This window comes from Palaemon carinicauda, chromosome 38 (assembly GCF_036898095.1).
Source record: "Palaemon carinicauda isolate YSFRI2023 chromosome 38, ASM3689809v2, whole genome shotgun sequence".
Classification (NCBI taxonomy): domain Eukaryota; kingdom Metazoa; phylum Arthropoda; class Malacostraca; order Decapoda; family Palaemonidae; genus Palaemon; species Palaemon carinicauda.
This window is the reverse complement of record NC_090762.1, coordinates 26,512,394-26,535,341: the sequence shown is the minus strand read 5'-3', so window position 1 is coordinate 26,535,341 and position 22,948 is coordinate 26,512,394. Positions and strand designations below refer to the sequence as shown.

General features: G+C 42.1%; 1 protein-coding gene across 1 annotated transcript; it reads left to right on the top strand.

Moving 5' to 3' along the window:
• Window positions 1-879: 879 nt before the first annotated feature.
• On the top strand, window positions 880-22,776 carry LOC137630491 (uncharacterized). Its single transcript, XM_068361990.1, has 5 exons — window positions 880-1,215; window positions 1,655-1,756; window positions 19,713-19,883; window positions 20,990-21,074; window positions 21,465-22,776. Exons 1-5 carry the CDS (start codon window positions 1,166-1,168, stop codon window positions 22,590-22,592), a joined length of 1,536 nt encoding a protein of 511 aa, XP_068218091.1. The 5' UTR covers window positions 880-1,165; the 3' UTR covers window positions 22,593-22,776.
• Window positions 22,777-22,948: the final 172 nt, after the last annotated feature.

Below are 22,948 nucleotides of genomic sequence, written 5' to 3'. Positions count from 1 at the left end.
GAACGCTACATGATAATACAAGCATGGAAGCAAATAGAAGGAATTACTGAAAACATCATGGAGCTAAAAATATCAGAAAGAGCAAGCCGAGGTAGATTAATAGTGCCAAAAAAATATTACCAGGTGAACTAAGAAAGGCGCACAGGACATTAATCCACTATGCACCAGCATCGATAATGCAGCGACTATTTAATGTGCTGCCAGCTCATCTAAGAAACATATCAGGAGTGAGCGTAGATGTGTTTAAGAATAAGCTCGATAAATACCTAAGATGCATCCCAGACCATCCAAGACTGGAAGATGCAAAACACTCTCTGGTGGATATACGAGATGCCTCACACTGAGGGACATGGGGGAACCCAAACAAAAAATAAGGCAATAAAGTAAGGCTCTCTCTCTCTCTCTCTCTCTCTCTCTCTCTCTCTCTCTCTCTCTCTCTCTCTCTCTCTCTCTCTCTCTCCAGTTCCACAGTCCATCAGTGGACCCTGGAAAAGCATCGAGGGTGCTAGATATGTTTACACAGTCACAGACACTGCATATTATTATTACGATTGTTATTATTATTATTGAAATTCCATAGTGCAACTTTGTCTCTTGTCAAAATGTTTCATTTGCATCCATTCAATATTCGAGTGCAGTCTTTCAGGCGGTATTATTCAAGCCTCGAAGTTGGAGAAAAGATATTGACTATTATTTTACTTATTATCCAAGCCCCATAAGTTGTCGTAAAGATCTTATCTGTTACTTTATCTGTTCTTCTTATGCGATACCTTTCAATAATTAGAGTATCACAACACACGACCTAAAATAACTTAGATAAAAAGATAAAAACTGGAGTCTTTATCTTTGAGGTTACATAGTGTATGAGCGCAATAGCTAAAGAGTGCCCTCATTCATTCGACTTCTATGGGGGAGAACGTATATACGCAGTTCTCGTTATATTAATTGTATTTTCTCGCAGTTTTATTCATTCAGGAACTTCTTCAGTAGTTACTTTTAAAGTGATCAGACAAAAAGTATTTACATTTTTTAATTAAATAGAAATCACATAACATTGGTGCTTTATGCTAGAATATTATTGAGCCAAACTCGTATGGAGATAGTCTTCCTTAGATTAGATTGCCTTCCATATATCTTTGTGTCCTTTTTAAACAAATCCTAGGATATGTCACAGGTGATAAAGAAGACCATAGACACAGCATTTCGACATTCCCGGTAAGTTTTGCTCTATCTCCAACTATTGAAGTCATTACTGTCTCTCATTTTACATGTGTTGTCTTAATTTGCTTTCAAAATTATACATATTGGTGTATCCAAAAGTCACAAACTTCGGATCTTTTATTCTGGATAACAATGTTTCATATTTGAAAGTGTCAAATGTCCTGAGAAATTAAAGAACCTGAAAAGAATTTGCATTACTTATCTGTCATCAAATAATGCATTACTATTATTTCTTATATCGTTACATTCCTTAGTATCGGACTTTAAATGCAAAGAGATTCTATAACTGAAAATTTCATTATTCAAATCAAATCAAATTCGTCTATCTGAAATGATCTACAATATTAACACTATCTATATGGCTCCATTTCTTAACTGAGTCAAGTCTACAACATTCAATTAATGACAAACATTATCATGTTTCTTTTTTCAGGATATTCTCAGGAATTAATGAGAAAAAGGCAATCGTTAGAAGATGCATCACAACAATTCAAAATCCTTTGCTTGGTACACATAACCCATCAGCAGATATAAGGTTAGTGTATTACTCTATCCCATTAGCCTTCACTGGAACTGGAAAACTCCACGTCTTGATCCTATTTGTGCTTATATACAGTATCTGTACAAGATTATGATTCCATAAATTATCGAGATCAAAACTTTAGTTCAAATTTCCTCTTATATGGAGAAGCTCCACAAGAAAAAAGGCAAAGTAGATTATCACTCCCACTTCAGTACAGATTGATGGACGACACGTCCTGCTAAGAAATCCACATAAACATAACTTTCTATGCTAAGATCATATTGCCATTGATATCTGAATATCAGCATCTGATGCGGTTCGTCTAATGCTTCGATATCTTCGTTACTGTTCAGAATTGCAACCATACCAACAGAAAGGATGTACGTGAAGCACACCGCTACATACACTGCACAGTATACCAACCTTTCACATACACTGCACAGTATACCAACCTTTCGGCAACTGTTGCTTATTACATAGATGTTATTCCTTATTAGTTTCTCTTACACACTATCTATATAGCAGAGGGTATGGGGATGCCAATAGGTCTGCTGAATCATCAGCAGCAATTGCTTGGCCCTCCCTGGTCCTAGCTTGGGTGGAGAGTGGGCTTGCATGCTGACCATATGCATACAGTAATACCTCGACATATGAGTGTCCCAATATACAAGAAATTTGATACGAGGAGTTTCAAGCAAATTTTTGCCCCGAGATACGAGACAAATTTGAGATACGAGACAAATTTGAGATACGAGGATGATGACAATCGAGATAAAGCATGAAATAATAAAAAAACCTGAGTGGTGTACGAGTGACTGAGCTGGCTCGCCAATATGAGAGGAGTACATCAACAATATGTACCATCCTCAAGCAGAAGGATGCTATAAAGAAGGAAATCAGAGACATATTAGCAAAGTGGCAAGAGTTTTCTGATTTTATGGAAAAGAGGCACTATGTACAAGTTGGCGTGTGGTCGTGCGTTAGCGTTTTGTGACACTTGTGTACGTCATTTTCATAACATTTTGAAGCGGAGACAAAATCAAACATCCCTAGATAGGTTCCTTTTAAAAAGGCCGGAAAAGCGAAGGTGAAGGCTAGTCAAAAAGCAAGGCAAAAAGAGCCAAGCCGGAAGAAGAGAAGTAAAAAAATGAAAATGAGAGCAAAATTAGAATTAAGTTTAGTGTAACGTAAGATTAACATTTATTTTTAAGTGTGTGTACAGCAAGCTAATTTCATTTAAGTTTAATTTAAAGTTTGATTTATGTTATGTAGTGTTACATAAGGGTAGCGTACAGAACGTGTTGTCATCAAGTCTCTCTCCTCCCCTTTCTCTCTCTCTCCTCCTCTGCACACACCGCCGTTAGCTGCTACCGTCTGTCTCAAAGGTATGAACTCCATAATAATATCACTTTTTATTGCAGATCATAACCAGTACATAGGTATTTGTTATTTTGTGTGCGTAGGTGTTTTTTTCAGAGGGTGGAAACATTAATCTTTTTTTAGTTATTTTATATGGGAAAAATTGATCCGAGATACGAGCGAACTAACATACGAGCTCGGGTCCTGGAACACATTAAGCTCGTATCTCAAGGTATTACTGAATATAGTCAGTCTCTACGACATTGTCCTGCTTTATGGAGGAATGTCACTGTCCCTTGCCTCTGCCATTCATGAAGAACCTTTAACCCTTTAAAACAAACATTGTTTTGCATTGTTAAGCTAAGAGTGTGGCTCACTTGATAAAACTTCATACTCCTGCTGCAATATCCACGAATGGTACATTTATGATTCTGAACATTAAGGAGGATATTGATGCATTAAAAGAAGCAAAAAAGATGCTGTTATTGACATATCAATCATTAGGAGATATTACCGTATAAGTGTATCTATTACCTAACACTATTGTAAAGACATCGTCTTACCCGCCGTGTTTCCTCCCCCTGGACTGTTTTCTGTAAATTGTAACTTTATTATTTATTCCAGACAGTGGATTTTTGTATAAAAATGTTGTACTCTTTGAGAGCTTTATATCCATGTATAATATTGTATATTTCATTAGGCTACCGCCTTAGTATTTTATATTTATATTTATATCAAAACACAAATGATTTTGGCGGTTGGAAATGTTTCCCTCCCGGGCTACTTATCCGTCAGCACTCTGTAATATAGTAACCGTTGCATGTTTAGTAAATTGTCAATCTCTCTCTGCTTGCCTTGTTGTCCTCACAACAGGTGACCCCGGAGATGTTGGAAACGCATAGCAGTTTCGGCTTGCCATTAACGGACTAATTACGGCTGCATTTTTTTCGTATATCACCTTTTGCCATTAACATTTAACGACGTCTTTTGGCTTTATCCCACTTAGTTTCGTGAGGCAGCAACGATGAGCATATCTGACATAACCAGCTCGGGCCCTTGGCCCGATGCATCAACTAACCACGACGAAACCGCCCAGCCCATCATGCCAAGCAACCACTCAGCTACGTCCAAAGTCAAGCTGCCACCGTTCTCACAACAAAACACTGCTTCCTGGTTTCGGAGGGCGGGCATACTCTTCAGGGTGGCCAAGCTAAACGACTCCTGCGCCAAAGCTCACATCGTCCTGACCTCCATCCCTGAGGAGGTATTTGACAAATCTCCCCATGGATCGACGCCCACTCCCACCAGGTATCCTACAACGATCTGCGAACCAAACTAATTAATATATATTCGCTTTCTGTCTCGGCAAGGGCACAGAAGGTCCTTGATCTCAGCAATAGATCTATGGGCGACACCTCTCCTGTAGAAGCATAGGATGAACTGGTTGGACTTCTCCTGCTGTCAGAAACCGACGCCAATGGACGACGACGAGAGATAAGCCTATCTCACAAAATATTCTTCCGACGCCTTCCGCAGGACGAGAGAGCCCAGCTCACCGACACCGACACCTTGCCGATGAACGACCTCCTGTCAAGGGCACAGAAATTATACGAAGCCTCCAAGGCCTTCCGCCTTTGCGCATCATCCTCCTTCAACTGCTCATCCCTCGACTCCTCGGCGGCACCCTCTGCTGACGACGACGAAATCCTCGCCCTGATGAAGAAGAAACCTCCACAGCCGAAGCAGCAGAACCATAGACCGAACCCAACTCGGTGTTTCTACCACCAGCAGTTTGGGAGCAACGCAATGAAGTGCAGGGCCCTCTGCAAGTTCCCGAAGAAATTCTGACACCAAACACTGCCGACATCAACCGTAGCCACAGTAGCAGACCACAGCAAGATCAGATTCTACATCCTCAGCGCCGGATCAAACTGTAGGCTTATGGTTGATACCAGCTGTATGCAATCAACGTTCCCTCCCTCACAGGCCGACCTAAACCGGGCGCCTAGCAGTGATGCCCCCTCACTCATCGCCGCCAACGGATCTCCCATACGGTGTTACAGGACTAGGGTGCTTAAAATCTCAATCATGGGCCGATTTTACTCTTGGCCCTTCACCATCGCTGATGTCAGACACCCCCTCCTCGGCGCTGACTTCCTAGCTCACCATGGCCTCCTTATCGACGTCGCCGGGAAACGCCTCATCGACACCAGGACATGCCGAACCCGCCCACTACGAGCTGGTCAGGGTATCACACCAATATCCGCTGTTGTAGCGCAGCCCTATGCCACCCTTCTTCAGGAGTTCCCCGACGTTTTCAAGCCGGAACTTCGACAGTCGCTGGGATCTCCCTCCAAGCACAGGGTCTACCACCACATAAACATAACGGGAATTTCCACGCATGCAAAGTTCCGCCGCCTCCCACCGCAGAAGCTGAAAGATGCCAAACGGGCCTTCGAAGACATTGGAACGGATGGGCATATGCAAGAAGGCGTCCAGCCCTTGGGCATCTCCGCTCCACATGGTAAAGAAACCGGACGGAACTTGGAGGCCCTGCGGTGACTACCAGTGCCTTAACCTCATCACAACGCCAGACCACTACCCTCTGCCGAATATGCAAGACTTCACCAGCGCCCTTCATGGGGCAAAAATTTTCACTAAGATGGACCTACTAAAATCATACTTTCAAGTTCCTGTATTCCCAAAGAACGTGCCTAAGACCGCCATGTTAATGCCATTCGGCTCCTACACCTTCTCATATTCAACGTTTGGCCTACGTAACGCAGGGACCACCTTTCAACGACTGATGGAAAGCATCCTTGGGGACCTGCAGTTCTGCGTCTACTACGTGGAGAAATCTTAATCTACTCCAGGACGAAAGAGGAATTCTGGAAATATATCCGCACCATGCTGAAACGCCTTCAGGAGAACAGTTAGATCGTGCGCTTCGACAAGTGCACGTTCGGCGCCGAGAGTGTGGACTTCCTCGGACATCAAATATCCGCAGTGGGCGTGAAGCCCACATCAACCAAGGTGGACGCCGTGAAAACCTTCCCAACCCCAATGACCATCTGGCACCTTCAGGAGTTTTTGGGGATGGTAAACTACTACCGTCGCTTCATCCCCAACATCTCCCATATCCTGACTCCCCTCAACGACATCCTGAAGGGAAAAGCCAAGAAGCTCGTTTGGGGTCCCTGCAGCAATGCGCCTTCGACAGGACGAAGGCAGCCCTCGCTGAAGCCACAACCCTGGGGTACCAAGACGACAGTGCCTCCCCTGAAGTTGACCACCGACGCCAGCAACGTCGCCTGCGATGCTGTCCTCGAACAGATCGTCAACGGTTACCCGCAGCCCTTGGCCTTCTTCAGCAAGAAACTCAAACCCACGGAAACCAGGTACAGCACGTTCGACAGGGAGCTTCTCACCGTCTACCTCTGCGTCTGCCACTTCAGATACATGCTTGAAGGAATGCCTTCACCATCGCAACAGACCACCAGCCCCTGATCCACACTTTCACGAAGTCTTCAGACGCATGGTCCTCTTGCCAACAACAACACTTGGCAGCCCTCGCAGAATTCGGCTGCACTATCAGCTACGTACCGGGTAAGAAGAACTCCGTCGCCGACGCACTCTCCAGGATCAAGATCAACGCGGTCCACCTGGAGATCGACAATGCAAACCTTGCCGTAGAACAGCAGAATGACCCAGAGGACTAAGACAATCGTACGACAGCATCAACGCTACGAATGAAGGACATTCCCCTCGGACCGGCCGGGGAAACCATCCTCTGCGACATCAGCACGGGCTGCCCATGCCCATGGATTCCCGCCTCTTGTAGAAGGAAGATCTTCGAAGTCATCCACGGATTATCACACCCCTCGGGTCGCACTACAGCCCGTCTTTTATCCGAAAAATTCATCTGGCCAGGAATCAAGAAAGATGCCGGCCAGGAATCAAGAAAGATGCCCGTGAGTGGTTGACAACCTGCATTAAATGCCAGACAAGTAAGGTCAACTGCAATACTGAGTCGGGAGTCGGTGATTTTCCACAACCCAAGAGACAATTCGGACATATCCACGTGGACGTCATGGGACCTCTGCCACCTTCAGGTTCTGCAATATACCTCCTGACGATCGTCGACCACTCCACTAGAGGATTAGAAGCAACTCCGATGTCCGAAGCAACCACCCACGCCTTGTTGATTTGGATCAGCCGCTTCGGTGTCCCCGACAATATCACGATGGACCGAGGTTCCACTTTCTTGTCAGAGATCTGGCTCTCTCTGGCAAACCTCATGGGAACGACACTCCACAGCACCACGACATACAACCCTGCCGCGAACGGCATGGTCGAGAGAGCTCATCGCACACTCAAGGCAGCCCTGATGGTGAGATGTATGGACTAACATTGGAAAGCGCAACTCCTGTGGGTCCTGCTTGGCCTTCGCACCACTCCCAGGGCAGACGCCGAACCTTCTCCTGCAGAGAAGGTCTACGGCAAGGCACTTGCAGTCCTTGGCGAACAACTACCGACGACACCAAGCTGGATCACCTGAGAGAAATCGCCGGGAAATTCAGACCATGCCTGAAAACATACGAGGAAAGGACCAGTACCTTCACGCACAAGAACCTAGACGACTGCGACTAAGTCTTCATCCGAGTCGATGCTCACCGCCAATCCGACTAGACCTTATCACGGCCCTTACGAGGTTGTCAGAAAAACAGCCAAATCTTTCCTCCTAAACATCCACGGACAAGAAGATTGGGTGACGATCGACCGATTAAAACCAGCATACCTTGAAAGCAACAAGAAGATCACCGCGGGCCCTGGTAGACCCAGGATTCCACCTCAGAACAAAATATCCACCAGACAGGAGAAAACCTCGCAACGACGGGGGAAACCGATTCCTCCAAACCAGAGCAACCTTCCCCTCTGCTCAAGCACCACAGGGGAATTACGTCGTCCTCCACAATATAATGATCAATCGTATCAACCATCTACACTGCCCGTTGTCTGGGGGGGATTATTTGTAAGGATATCGTCTTACATGCCGTGTTTCCTCCCCCTGGACCCTTTTCTGTATACAGTGATCCCTCGCTACTTCGCGGTTCGACTATCGCGGATTTTTTTCATAACGCATGTATACTGTATACATATATCGCGGATTTTCCGGAAATTTCAAAAATACCGCGATGTGACCGATGGTGCGAGATTGGGGAAAGTAAGAAAAAGTGAATCATGATTGATTTTAAATATAAATGAAACTTTGAGGAGCAACAAAGATATCATTTGTTAGAGAGATAGAGAGAGGTAAGGAATGGGAGGTAGTGAAAAGTAGCCCAGAGAGAGAGAGAGAGAGAGAGAGAGAGAGAGAGAGAGAGAGAGAGAGAGAGAGAGAGAGAGAGAGAGAGAGAGAGAATAAATCAGCTGTTGTAATCGAATGCCGTGTTTTTGTTTCTTGAGAATTTCATCGCCACGACTAACAACAACATACTGTACTGAACTTTACAGTATTATACAGACTACTGTAATATGATAAAATAAAATATTTGTAATAACCTATTTTATATGAAATGGGGCTATTTTTTGTTTAAAATTTACATTTACGTACGTAAAACAACTCTCTCTCTCTCCCACTCTCTCGTAAATTGTTTTCCTGCTTTGCTACGTATGTATGATTTTATATAGATACAGTAAATAATATTTGTAATAACATATTTTCCAAAAGCTTTTACTGTAATATCATTATTTGTCACTTTCATCATGCGCGTTAAATGCCTTCGTTTGTTTATTACGATCAAAGATGGAGAGTACTTTATGACGCCGCCGTTTCAGGCGGCGTCATAAAGAAAAACATTTCATTTGGAAGTCCTAAGAAAAATTAAGTAAAACATTGGTAAAAACAAAATCAACATACTGTATAATCAATATAATCGATGCAAAAACTAACCTATACACAGATGTGTACACTAAATGCGTTTGTTTCTTCATTATGATCAGAGATAAACGTAAACAAAACATTGGTTGCCATTTTTTATCGTGCGTTTTGGCGTGTATGGGAAACGCATGATATAAAATCGCCTTTAATATTTGGGCCTGTTTTAGTTTAAGGTACTATAGTACATGCATTAAGTGTTCTGTACATTAAAGGGTAGTTTGTTAATAGTACTACGTACAAGGGAAGGTTTTAAAAGTCCGAATATACATGTTAAATAAATACGTAAATATGGTGTCACTACGCGGATTTTCACCTATCGCAGTCGGGTCTGGAACCTATCTACCGCGATAAACGAGGGATCACTGTATTGTAACTTTATTTTCTGGGCTCAGGCCATGTCGTCCTGATGGAAGGTTCCTTTCAGTAGCTTCCTAGGGTATATTTAACTACAGTGTTATTCCCAGAGAATTTAACTTAAGGTCTCTAGAATTCTAACTTCTGGCGCAAATATCCTTAAAGTTTCCTTTTAGGATATCGCATATCAGGGGACGTATTCTTGACACGCCACTTAGCAATCTGCACCCCACATAGCGTTTACGCTTCGAGGGGGAAAAGTGGCCAAATAAAAGAGGAGCCGTTAGAGCATTCTCCTCCTCCGTTACTGTTTGAGTACTCAGATGGCGCCACAATCGTATGCCATCTTTATTCCTTTCTCTGTAGCATTTCAGCTCGGTGGTTTTTCCCAGTGCTCTCTCATTATATAGGATTTATCATGCAATCTCCAGCTTCTTCTGCCTTTGGAAAGTTGAGTATTCAATTCTTATATTGTATAAATTTAGCTGTGGACGTAAAGTAAAGAATTACTCAAATTATACTATGTTTTTGGCAGAGCTATTGCCTGGATTGGAGGCGCCTTCGGCACTGTCGTTCGTAACGCATGTGTTATTTAGTTAGCCAGAACGACTTTCCCGGCATAACAGCTTAAATAATTATATTTAGCTATGTAGTCTTCATTGCTAGGAATTAATCATATTATGCTGATAGTATTCTCTTAGTTTCAGCGAATTAGGTAGCCGATCTTACTTACGCTAGGCTTCCTAGCCTAGGCGTTTTGGTTTACTCTCTTGCATGATATAATAAGTGTTCCTGGTGCTATTAAATCTAAATGAAGATATTAGGCAATTTATTTACATATAAGATACTATATATCGATTGCATATAAATTTCCTCTTCCAAGATAATATACGAGGAGCTTCAATGAGTTAGGTAGTCGATCTCACTGTCACTAGGCTAGTAGCCTAGTGGCTTTAGTATACTTTCATACAATCTCCCCGGTTACCCTTATATATAGGGTAATCCCTTCTTCCGTCTGAGTGTAGCCTATGGCTCCAATAATAGCTGGTCTTGCCCTGAATTGTGATTCTGGTAAGGTTAGGCTAGGGTTTTTCTGCCCCATTACCAAGCCACTGTTGGTGAGCTTTGGGTTTGGGTCAGAACCTCAGAGTACTTGTCGTGTGCCGACAGCTGTCCAGCAGGGTGAATGTACTCCCCTGTTGGACCTAGTTGTTGGCATAGGAGGCCTTGTCCCCCTAGACTGCACTTGAGGGGGTTATGTAATCCCCTTCTCCCTGTAGTCTAGCGACTAGTCCTGTGCTAGGAGACCCTAGGCTGAAGAATAATGATTATTCTTCTGTCTAGGATGGCGCCGGCATGGAGACTCTGTTTATCAAGGTGGTGGCTAGATGATGCCGGCCCCCTTAATGTATTAGCAGACCCTAGGCTGGGGAATGTACTCCCCATAAGCCTAGGATGGTGCCGATACTGAAACAGAGTTTTCTTTAGGTGTGGAAGGAACGGCATGCCGCCAGCTCCTCTCACACCCTATACAGGACCTTTTTCTCTTCCCATTCTGTCCTTTAGTGATGGCCTAGCCATCGCACCTCTATATCCGTTGTCCTATAATCTCGCCATCTGCCGGCGGGTTGTAGGCGTGGCTCGGTCTTCTGCCTGCATGGTCTAGACGTCTAGCTTCCCTATAGAACATGATGTCCTGGGATAGCTGTTTCGGCAAGTCTAGCTGCCGGCAGGAGACCCATTTGCTTTAGAGTGTTCTCCAGTCCTCTCTTGGGCTGCCATTTGCTTCCTTTGACCGACTGTTGCCGGCACAGGGGAGGATGGGTGGAAGTTTGATCATGATACATTCACCCCTTCCATTAGAATCTTCATTCAGGAGGAAGGCAGTGATACAGGGGCTAGTGCCGCCCCCCTTATATCACCCTTCACTCTTTGCTTTCTCTCTCGCTATTGACTAGTACCGCCAGCTACTAACCTAATCTGGCGGCTGCCGGCCACTAACTTTTCCGGCAAGATGCAGGCTAGGCTTGTGGTCCAGCAGCCATTTATTCACTGTCACTTCTGACTCTGCTGCCGAGAGCCAGTAGTGTTGGTACTTTGGCCTCTACCCAGTCACATTGAATGATGGCTGGGATAGTGCGCCGACAGTCGGTGGCTCGCCGGCGTCCGGCATCCAGCATGCCGCCGGAAAGCCGGCAGACTGCCGGCTATATAGATGATTAATTTTGTGTCATTTGAATTAAGTCTGGGTACTAGCCCTGCTGGCAGCATGCCGGCAGCAATTATTGTATATGAATATACAATAGCCAATACATCTGTAGTATAGAGCATACTGCAGACAGAAAACTATGGTATATGATTATACAGTAGTAAAATTTTCCAACATACTCTGTGTTTCCAGGCGCAGTCTATTGTTGAGACCTTATGGAATTGGGAAAGGAATTCCCTTTTTTTTACACTGATTGTTGATCAGTTACTCTGACCCTCATTATTAGCTCTTTTGGAAATAGGTGTTGCTTACACTACTCTATCCTTATAGGATAGAATCTTCCATTGGACCTCTTATAGAGGATACCCTAGAGCTAATATTGAGGGAGGTCACAGCAATTGGCTGGGCGGGAATCACATGTATGTGTCTTTCCTATTTCATTTCCAGCTTACTTATCCTAAGCTATATGCAATAAAATAAAATGAAATTGTTATCATAATATTTATTATAATATTTAATGATCTAGTGAGATAGACTACAATATACTTATTTTATTTTCCTCTCTTTACAGGAGGACTACGTTAAGTGCGATAGTGTTTTCTGCAGCGTCCGCCGCAGGAACTTCTACGGCCATCTGGGGTGTAGGACACACTCATGCTGTTCCATCACCAAGGGACCTCTCAAATACTGGGACCTGCAGGTATGTACAGTATATAAGGACCTGATGAATGAAGCTTTTGATAATCCCAAGACAGCAGAGTCAAGGGATGTAGCTCGGGATAAGTTACGCAAATGGGTTCGTGGTTTTCAAAAGAATTCCACGGGGCCTTAGCTCCCTAGTGAGCGTATGAGAGCCCTCTTATTTCTCAAAGCATCTGTGGATGCTGTTATTCCTCAGCCTCACCCTGAGATCCCTTGCATCCAGATATCCGTTGACACGGCTGTTTCGGATGCGATGAAGGACAGCCATCTAGGTGATGAGAGGATGACAGAAGTGTCAGAGGACACCAAAAAGGACCTTCTAGCGGAAGGTCAAGAAGAGGAGTCAACGGTGGCTCCTGAGACGGAAGAGGAGGAAGTCGAAACAATATCCGTTTCACCGGTTATTGCCCCTGAACCTGTACCCTCTACGTCCTCCGCTCCTCAACCTACGAAGTCAGACGACAATCTGGCTGCCATCAAAGCAATGATGGAGATGTATGAGAAGAAGAGCAAACAGAGGGAAGCCGAATTCAGGAAGGAGATTCTTCGAATTACAGCTTCCCGTGGGTCTCAACGGAGACTCAATATGAAGGATCTTCCCACGTGTTCCGAGGTTAACTCATGGAGGCATGCCGACAAATGCCCATAACTAACGGAAAGATCTTTATTTCGGAAAAGCTGGGAGCTGTCCCTATTGAGGACATTGAGTTCTGGCCCAGCTTTGAGTCCTACCCAGACTGCTTTGTTCGTCTCAGGGCAGAACCGGTTTCGAAGGAGGAGACAGAGCCTAAGGTGGTCATAGTGCTTGACCATTCGAAGGCTCAGGCTTTGCTAGCCAACAGCCTGTAGGACAAGGGCTTCACGAATTCCAAGGTGCCTGCCCTGAGTAAGAAGCATCCCTCTTTTCTTGCTCCTACAACCATGGTTTTCCCCTTTGCGGAAAAATCTTTCAGGGCGGTGGTTAAGGCAGTAAAAGCAGGGAAACCTTGCCCTACACTGGAAAATGAAGGCCCCTTTCCCTAGCCATGCCATCTGATGTTAAGGACTGGAAAGATATCCAACTCACTTTTTCAGTCAGGAAGATGGAGGCTGATATCGCTGGACGTCAATTCAACGAAAACCCCCCCAAGTTATCTGAGTTTCTCTTACACAGAGAACAAGATACAAAGGAAAGGCTTGCTGCCTCTCTGTCCCTCCAAGTGTCTATGGAGGCAATGGCCAGTGAGCAAAGAACCCCAGATATGTTCATGGTCATGGCCAAGGCACATTTGGCAACCTTAACGAAAGATTTCTACAACTTCGTTAGGGCTAGAAGAGCTTGTAGAGAGTTCGTGTTTGCTTCGGCTGCAGTTAAACACAAACCTAGAAAGCTGATATCCTCCAATATCTGGGGGAAAGATCTATTTCCAAATGATCTAGTCAAGGAAACAGTCGACAAGGCCACCACGGAGAATAGAAATCTTCTTGAGAAATGGGGCATGTCGGCTAAAAGGAAATCTTCTCCGGATGAGGGTCCCCAACCGAAGAGAAAGACAAAGAGGCCAAGAGTGCAAACTCGCCCTGCTAAACAACAACTCCCCACGACCGCGGCGCCACAGTTGGTGGCACAGCCTCAACCCACCTACCAGTTGGTACCCCCAGCAAGTGGTGACCCAGTCACCAGCCTTTAGCCCTGCCTATGAAAAGCAGACCACTACCTTTCGCCCTAAAGGTAGGGGCTCAGGCAGAGACTCTTCTAGACGCCCATTTAGAGGAAGAGGGGGTAGGGGAGCAAGCAGTCGGGGAGGCAAGCCCTCCGGAAACCAGAGGCAATTAGATGCTTCCGGTAGGAGGAAGACTCCGACTTTTCAGGGATCGCTGGACCTTCAATCCCTGGACCCACAGCATAATCAAGAATGGACTAGGTTGGAGCTGGAAGACAGCTCCACCAACATTTCCTCAGTTCTTCCAACACCCCACCCCTGTTCTGGAAGAATACATCTGAGGGCTATTGAGCAAACAGGTGATAAAGAGGGCAAAGTCCATCAAATTCCAAGGAAGGCTGTTTTGTTCCCAAGAAGGACTCAGACAAACTTAGAGTCATTCTGGATTTGTCTCCTCTCAACAAATTTATTGAGAACAACAAGTTCAAGATGCTAACCCTTCAACAAAATGGCATACACAGTCTCGATAGACATGGCAGATGCCTATTGGCACATTCCAATGAATCGCCAACTCTCCTCCTACCTAAGATTCAGGCTACAAAAAAGAAAGTACACTTTCATAGCCATGCCCTTCGGACTAAACATAGCCCCAAGGATCTTCATGAAGCTTGCAGAAGCAGTCATTAAACAACTACACCTACAGGGTGTCCAGGTGGTGTCATACCTGGACGATTGGCTGGTGTGGGCAGCATTGAAGCAGAATGCTTGCAAGCATCCAAGAAAGTGATCCAGTTCCTGGAACATATGGGATTCAAGATCAACACCGAAAAGTCTCGACAATCTCCAGCTCAGAAGTTCCAATGGCTAGGCATACACTGGGACCTTCAGTCTCATCATCTCCATTCCATTAAAGAAGATGAGAGAGATAGTGGGATCTGTTAAGAGACTTCTAAAATCCAGTCAGATTTCAAGACGCCATCAGGAGAGAGGGCTGGGCTCTCTCCAGTTTGCATCAGTGTCAGACCCAGTGCTAAGAGCACAGCTAAAAGATGCATCAGGAGTCTGGAGAAAATAGGCATCAAACGTTCGAAGAGATCCCAGAAGACCAATACCGACTCGGCTACGATCACTTCTCAAGCCATGGTCGGAGGCCAGGAAGCTCAAGAGGTCAGTACCTCCACAGTCGCCTCCACCCTCAGTCGTCATACACATGGACGCATCATTGGAAGGATGGGGGGGTCACTCCCATCAATGTAGAGCTCAAGGAACTTGGTCCCCTCTGTTCGGGACTTTTCATATCAACGTTTTGGAGGCCATGGCAGTCTTTCTCACATTGATGAAATTATCCCCTCGTCCTTCAGTCTGCTTAAGACTGATTCTGGACAGCGAGGTGGTGATGAGATGTCTGAATCGTCAAGGCTCGAGATCGCTGCAACTCAACCAAGTGATGTTGGCCACCTTCCGACTAGCGGAAAAGAAGAGATGGCACTTGTCAGCAGTTCACCTTCAAGGGTTCCGCAATGTGACAGTGGACGCTCTATCCAGGATAGCTCCGATAAAGTCAGAATGGTCCCTAGATGCAGAATCATTCTCTTTCATCTTGCATCAAGTCCCGGAACTGCACATCGACCTCTTTGCAATGAGCGACAACAAGAAACTTCAATACGTGGCCCCGTACGAGGACCCTATAGTGGAAGCAGTGGATGCCATGTCCCTGGACTGGAACAAATGGACCAGGATTTACCTGTTACCTCCACCCAACCTGCCGATGAAGGTCCTCAACAAGCTGAGAGCTTTTCAGGGAACAGCAGCCCTAGTGGCCCCGGAGTAACTGGTTCCCCTTGATTTTAGAATTACAGCTGAGGCTGATTCCTCTGCCAGACCCAGTTCTGTCTCAACAAGTTCAGATGTCGACTGTCTTCACTTCATCACAGAAATCCCGAGACCTTCATCTCATGATTTTCTCTCCCTAGCTATGAAGAAAAGGTTTGGAATCTCGAAGGAAAGTATTGACTTCTTGGAGGAATATAAGTCAAAATCTACCAAAAGGCAATATGAGTCATCATGGAAGAAATGGGTGGCCTTCGTCAAGGCAAAGAATCCAAAGGAAATCTCAGCAGATTTCTGTTTGTCCTTCTTTATCCACCTTCATGGACAAGGTTTAGCAGCCAACATGATAACTACGTGTAAATCTGCCTTGACAAGACCTTTGCTTTATGCCTTCCAGATAGACTTGTCTAATGAAATTTTTAACAAAATCCCTAAGGCCTGTGCCAGACTTAGACCTGCAGCACCTCCGAGACCCATCTCGTGGTCCTTGGATAAGAGGCTACATTTTGCCTCAAGTTTGGACAGTGAGGCTTGCTCTTTGAAAGATTTGACTCAGAAAGTTATTTTCTTGTTTGCTCTAGCCTCAGGGGCTAAAGTTAGTGAGATAGTGGCCTTGTCTAGGGAGGACAGCCATATCCAGTTTGCTGAAACGGGTGAGCTAAATCTCTTTTCCGACCCACCCAACATTTCTCGCCAAGAACGAGCCACCCACTAAGAGGTGGGGTCCCTGGAGAGTCTGCCCTCTGAAGGAAGATGTCTCACTGTGTCCAGTAGAGAGTCTAATGGTCTATCTTCGCAAAACTTCAGACTTCAGGGGAGGACAGCTCTGTAAAGGAGAAAAATCGGGTTCAAACTTATCCTTGAAACAACTAAGGGCGAAGATCACATACTTTATTCGCAGAGCGGATCCTGACAGTACACCCGCAGGTCATGATCCTAGGAAGATTGCTTCTTCGTTGAACTTCTAACTTATGGACTTCGAGAGTCTTTGCTTGTTCACTGGATGAAAGTCATCCAGAGTGTTCTTTAAACACTATGCGAAGCAAGTGCAGGAGTTGAAGCGTTTCGTGGTGGCGGCAGGTAGTGTGTTAAAACCTGTCGCTTAGTGCTGCGAGGAATAGTGAATTATGTGGGACTGTAATTCTAAAGGGTGTACATGTTGGCACTTCATGGTGCAACATGGTAAGTGAAATGTCTCCATGGTAACATTATGAACTGTTCCATTATACTAAGGTGATGTAACATAGACTGAACACTGGTGCCATGTATTTTTTACACAAGTGTAAATAGATACATTTTTCAGAAAAGACATTGAAATTTTAATAAATTTTCATGTGATGTGGCAAAGTTTTGTTTTCAACTAAACAAGCATTTCTGACTTATTTTGTCTAGTCGATGTTAATTGAAATTGCTTTTCATCTGCAATTTTTACATTGTTATAAATGTATGCTGAATTGTATTTATTGCTTGACAATAAATAAATTTAGTTAATTGTTTTGTGCGTCTTATTTTGCCCTAAACATTTTTAATGAAGATTATGTGAGACCATTCCTTTAAAACCTTTCTGCATAAAATATTTGAACAAAACTAATAATTTTGTTCCTACATTTATACAAACCTTTCTAGCTAGAAAAACTTGTTCCAATACATGATACAAACTTTGGCTAATGACATACAGTGAGACCTGCATGTCTCTTTTGAATGCTAGATGGGTTATATGAAATATGCAACTTCGAGACTTTTCCCGAGTCTAGATTGACTCTTCCCTGTAGGGGGCAGGAAGCACTAACATAGTTTATGATTAGCAGAAATGACATATAATGGTAATGTCATAGGTCTCTTAGGTCTGAAAGACCAAGAAAAGATTGTCTAGAAGTCTAAAGGCACAACTGGGAAACCCACAGATACATTAATGCTCTGGTAAACTTCAATCAGGACGACATGGCCTTATCCCAAAAACTGGATTTTGAGCGAAGCGAAAAATCTATTTTTGGGTGAGATAGCCATGTTGTCCTGACGGACCCGCCCTCCTTTCTATGAAAGGCCTTGGCAGGATCCCTCCAGATATTACTGTATCTAGAAGTACCGGCTTTACGCTACACGGAATAAAGATGGAGGACGATTGTGGCGCCATCTGAGTACTCAAACAGTAACGGAGGAGAATTCTATAACGGCAACTCTTTTATTTTGCCACTTTTCCCCCTCAAGCATAAACGCTATGTGGGGTGCAGATTGCTATGTGGCGTGTCAAGATTACGTCCCCTGATATTACGCAATATCCTAAAAGGAAACTTTAAGGATATTCGTGCCAGAAGTTAGAATTCTGGAGACCTTAAGTTAAATTCTCTGGGAATATCACCGTAGTCAAATATACCCTAGGAAGCTACTGAAAGGAACCTTCCATCAGGACGACATGGCTATCTCACCCAAAAATAGATTTTTCGCTTCAATCAAAATCCATTATTTATTACATTGGATTTTTATATCACAATGATGCGCTCTTTGAGAGCTTTATATCCATGTATAATATTGTATATTTCATTAGGCTACCACCTTGGTATTTTATATTTATATTTGAACCAAAACACAAATGATTGTGGCGGTTGGAAATGTTTCCCTCCCGGGCTACATATCCGTCCGCACTCTGTAATATAGTGACCGTTGCATGTTCAGTAAATTGTCAGTCTCTCTCTGCTTGTCTTGTTGTCCTTACACTGTTATGAACAATTTAGAAGCATTGTCAGCAAAAACTGATGTAAGACTTTTGTTATTGTGATGACATTACTCATTTTTTCTCTCGCCTGGTTTATATTTCAAAAGTGTGTGATCTTATATGGTCATTACAGTTCTTTTCTATTTTTTAATTTGTCCAATTGTAATGATTGATTGATTTGAAGTTCTCTGGCATCCTGACATCGAAGGTCATTGACGCCGTCTAATTGTAATGAACATTGATAAGTTTTCTTTCACCAGGTTTCTAATGAATTAAAAAAGCATGTGATCGTATAAGATATTTTCATACAATTTGTAAAAAATGTGCCACTTTTTTATGTTATTTCAGGAGAAACTGAATAAAACTGTGCTTAATCAGTCTGAATTTTTTTATTGTTAATCTCATTGAACGTTTATTTTTTGCATTATAGTGTGGATATGTTTTTGCCATTGCTTTAGAAATAAAGAAATAATCCCATGATAAGTCTTGCAATATTTCATTCCTTAAATACAAAAATAATTTCCTTTTTCATAAATTCCAGGGATTTCCCAGGATCCCGGAAAAACAATAACCTTTTCCTTTAATATCGGGATTGGAAATGTTTCCCAAATGACAATCCCTAGCGGGAAAGCCTAAAATTTATTTATAAGAGATAACAGTTTTGTAGGAATAGTTCTGAATCTATTCAATAATACTGAAAATGCAATCTAGAGGGAACATGATATTTTACAGACAAAAAGTTTGTTTCTAGATAGGTTACTTGTACAAGCTGAACATAAGTGTGAAAAAAAAGACCAATTGTCCACAAACCATAAATCAAGTGATGCAGTTACTGCTAGTGAATGCCTTTCAAAATATAGAACCTTTACCCAGAGCTCTCATGACGGGCGATTCTCCTTTCTCTTATCTCTATTGTGCCAGCCACAAATCCCCTCAATGGTAAAGTGAGAGTTAAGTTGTCAATATAATAGTAATTTTCATTTGAAATATTAATTTGTATTTCTTTTTATGTTACTGGTAATAAACTGCTTTTCACCTAACATTGTTACCTTGAAAAATGAGTGTAAATGTGTTTACGTGCATTTTGATTTTCAACCTTGCTCCGCGAATGGATTTACCTCGTAAACTGAGGTACCACTGTATATATATAGAAATTCTGTCTACTACTTATATAATATATGTTAACTTTTCTGACATACTTTACTTTTACCCAACAGGTCAGAATGCAATGAAGATTTGAAATGGATGTTTCCTGCATCCAAAGAAATAGAAGAGCTTTGTTTTGCCCATAAACACAGATCCTCATTCACCTGTGGAGTCTATAGCTTCAATGCAAAATTACCGTTGAAGCATGAAGAGGTAGAAAAAGCCCTTATTATTTTACAAAGGTTAGTTACTAAATCAAATCTAATCTCCTTTTTGATAAATGTAAAAATTGACTCTTGAAGGAATTCATGAATAAGAATAAAACAACAAGCGAGGGATATTATTCTGACTGTAATAAAAACAGGAGCGAGTCTGGTCAAGAGAAGCCTACTGGAAACAGTCTGTACTTACAACACAAGGGTACAGATTCCAAGCTTTGTACATACTACGAGAGTTTCCAATAGCAGCCACTGTCTGTCCTTCACTAGTCCTATTTTGGATGAATATAGGGTCGGTCTTTAGAACATTGCTGTGACCCTGGTGTTTATCACCGATGAGATACAATTATAATTTAAATATACCAAATCACTGTATTTGTGAAAAAAAATACATTAACCCTCCCGGGATTTTGGAGGGTCTACAAACGCTATGAGGTACAATGCTTTGGCCGGGTAGAAAAGTAGGGCTCTCACGGAAAAGTTTTCTTATGCACTTTGGCACGTCAACAGATATGAGCTCCTGGTTTGGTGCTTTATAAAGAAGAAGAATTGAAAGTTTTAATGATGTAAGCGGGATACCTTTGCAATTCTAGAAAATTATAAAAATTGTCTTATTAACATACAATTTTATGGCTAAAAACTTTGATATTTAAAAAATTATCACGAAAAATAGTAGATGTATATTTGCTGAACGTACTTGATAAGAATATTGTGCAGAATCACATAATTTAAGTTTTACATTTTTTCAACTCGCTTACGATTATATCATGTATCATACCTAACTTAGAAACACAGATACAGAAAAACTGAAAAAATAATTTAAAAGCAAAACATATTTATTATATAGATCATAAATGTATTGTTAGAAAATATTGATATATTGTCGTCAGAGTATAGGGAAGTTTTACTTTCTTGGTCAAAGAAAAGGTAAAATTTTAATATTGCTATACACCATGTGTAATTAAAAAGAATGCCCTTTTAACTGGTACATGGAAAAATATATTGCAATTATTTATACTTTGTTTCTTAAATAACATTACAAACATTTAATAATTATTATATGTGTACTTTTTCATGTGATGAATATATAAAGTGTCTCCAAAAATCCTAATATGTATTCTCTTGTATAGAAAAATTCCCAGTTTTTGCTGCTGCATGAAGAAGAGAGATGACCAGTTTTGGATATGTGATACCAATCCAAGAATAGATTTTGAGGTAAGACAGTGAAAGCTAGCGACTATTATTCAGAAAAGTTCACTAAAATTCTTACTTCTTGTATTTTCTTTACTATGATTATTCCTTAATCTTTTAGGGGTGATTTCTTGATCTAGGTTATATGGACAACTTTTTTAAAATCTCTTTCAAATAAAAAATCTAAAGAAATCATATATTGCCCTGACAAGAAAATTTCCTTTTCCACATTCAAATCTTTACAATACCCGAAAAACATGAAGTTTGATTAACTGCTGACAGTTATAGAAGGAAATAAATTCAAAGATATTTAAGCTTACTGTTAATGATGTTATTTTTTTATAAGAAAAGAAAATCTGTGTTTAGCCAGTAAAATGAATATTAATGGTCAGTCAATCTTTTTTACTATAACAGATACTGGAAGGAGTGTCTTCCTCAGATGTGACAAACGGCTTCTGCAATGATGCCATGGGATACGAAGAAGGTCCTTTGTGGAAAACACGTCTTCTTAGAGTTCCTGATAACTCTCCTTGTATTTTGCCAGAGATCAAAGAAGCTTTTCCATATCAGTATGATCTTATAGTATCTTACCACCATGCTTTTTTTGATGGTTACACGGGGGTAATATTTGCTAACACATTAGTTCAAGTACTAAATGACGTTATTGCGGGTCGACCCGTTGACAACCAACCATCCGCTGTATATGCCTCTTATGCCGATATTCAGGAACTTCATACAAAGATTAGGAGACAGCTCGAGGATGATCCTGATAAACTTCGAGAACTAAAAGAAGAGATCTTAGCCTGTGACAACACACCAATCCTGTTCAAAGCCTATCCTCCACCGGGAGGAGAAGACCATTCTGTAGGAATTATCCGAAACATAGACAATCAGACATTACAGAAATTTCATGCTTACTGTAAAAATGCTGGAGTGACTTTCAACAGTGGATTCGAAGCCCTCGTTAACACAGCTTTAGTGGAAATGGTGAGGGATGCTGGAGTTGATGATGAATCCCACCAAATAAGTATCAATTTATCTATGGACCTACGTCGCTACAAAAGACGTTACGAACTTCCAATAGTTGGTCTTCACAGAAGGCAATATACACATAGGGTTAGCACCAGTTCAAATGTCCGAAATCACTTCTGGAAATACACTCAAAAGCTCCATAATAAGCTTAACAAAGAGATAACATCAGGAGAAGTTTTGGAACAGTACGTTGTGCGGCAAATGACCATGCCACAGATACAGTATGATGAATACTACAAAGGTAACCCACCAATGGTTCGAGACTACTGTTTGGCAAATGTAGGAGACATAACAAAAGTTTTACCAGGTGTAGGAGATCACCTGCAGTTAACAAGTGTTTACACTAAAACTGGATTGATTAAAGCACCATACTTGATGATGCATCACACATTTACATTCAGGGGACATTCTCCATACACCCTGAGCTATAACCGGAAGTGCATGTCTGACGATACTGCTGGACAGCTCATGGATAGGGTTATGAATCTTTTACAACACTTTCCTCAATAAGAGACATCTGTTGCCAAAGCTATCAAAATTTATGTATCAAAAGCACTGTTTACCAAATTCAAAGTATAAAGTTGGTGGATGTTATACTTTAGACTCTATTGCTTAAGCAATATCTTTTATAAAATAATTGGCAGATATAATTTTAATTCATACATACATACACACATACATACATACATACATACATACATATATATATATATATATATATATATAACATATATATATATATATATATATATATATATATATATATATATATATATATATATATATATATATATATATACAGTGGAACCTCTACATGCGATCTTAATCCGTTCCGGGAACAGCTTTGTATGTTACAACAATCGTAT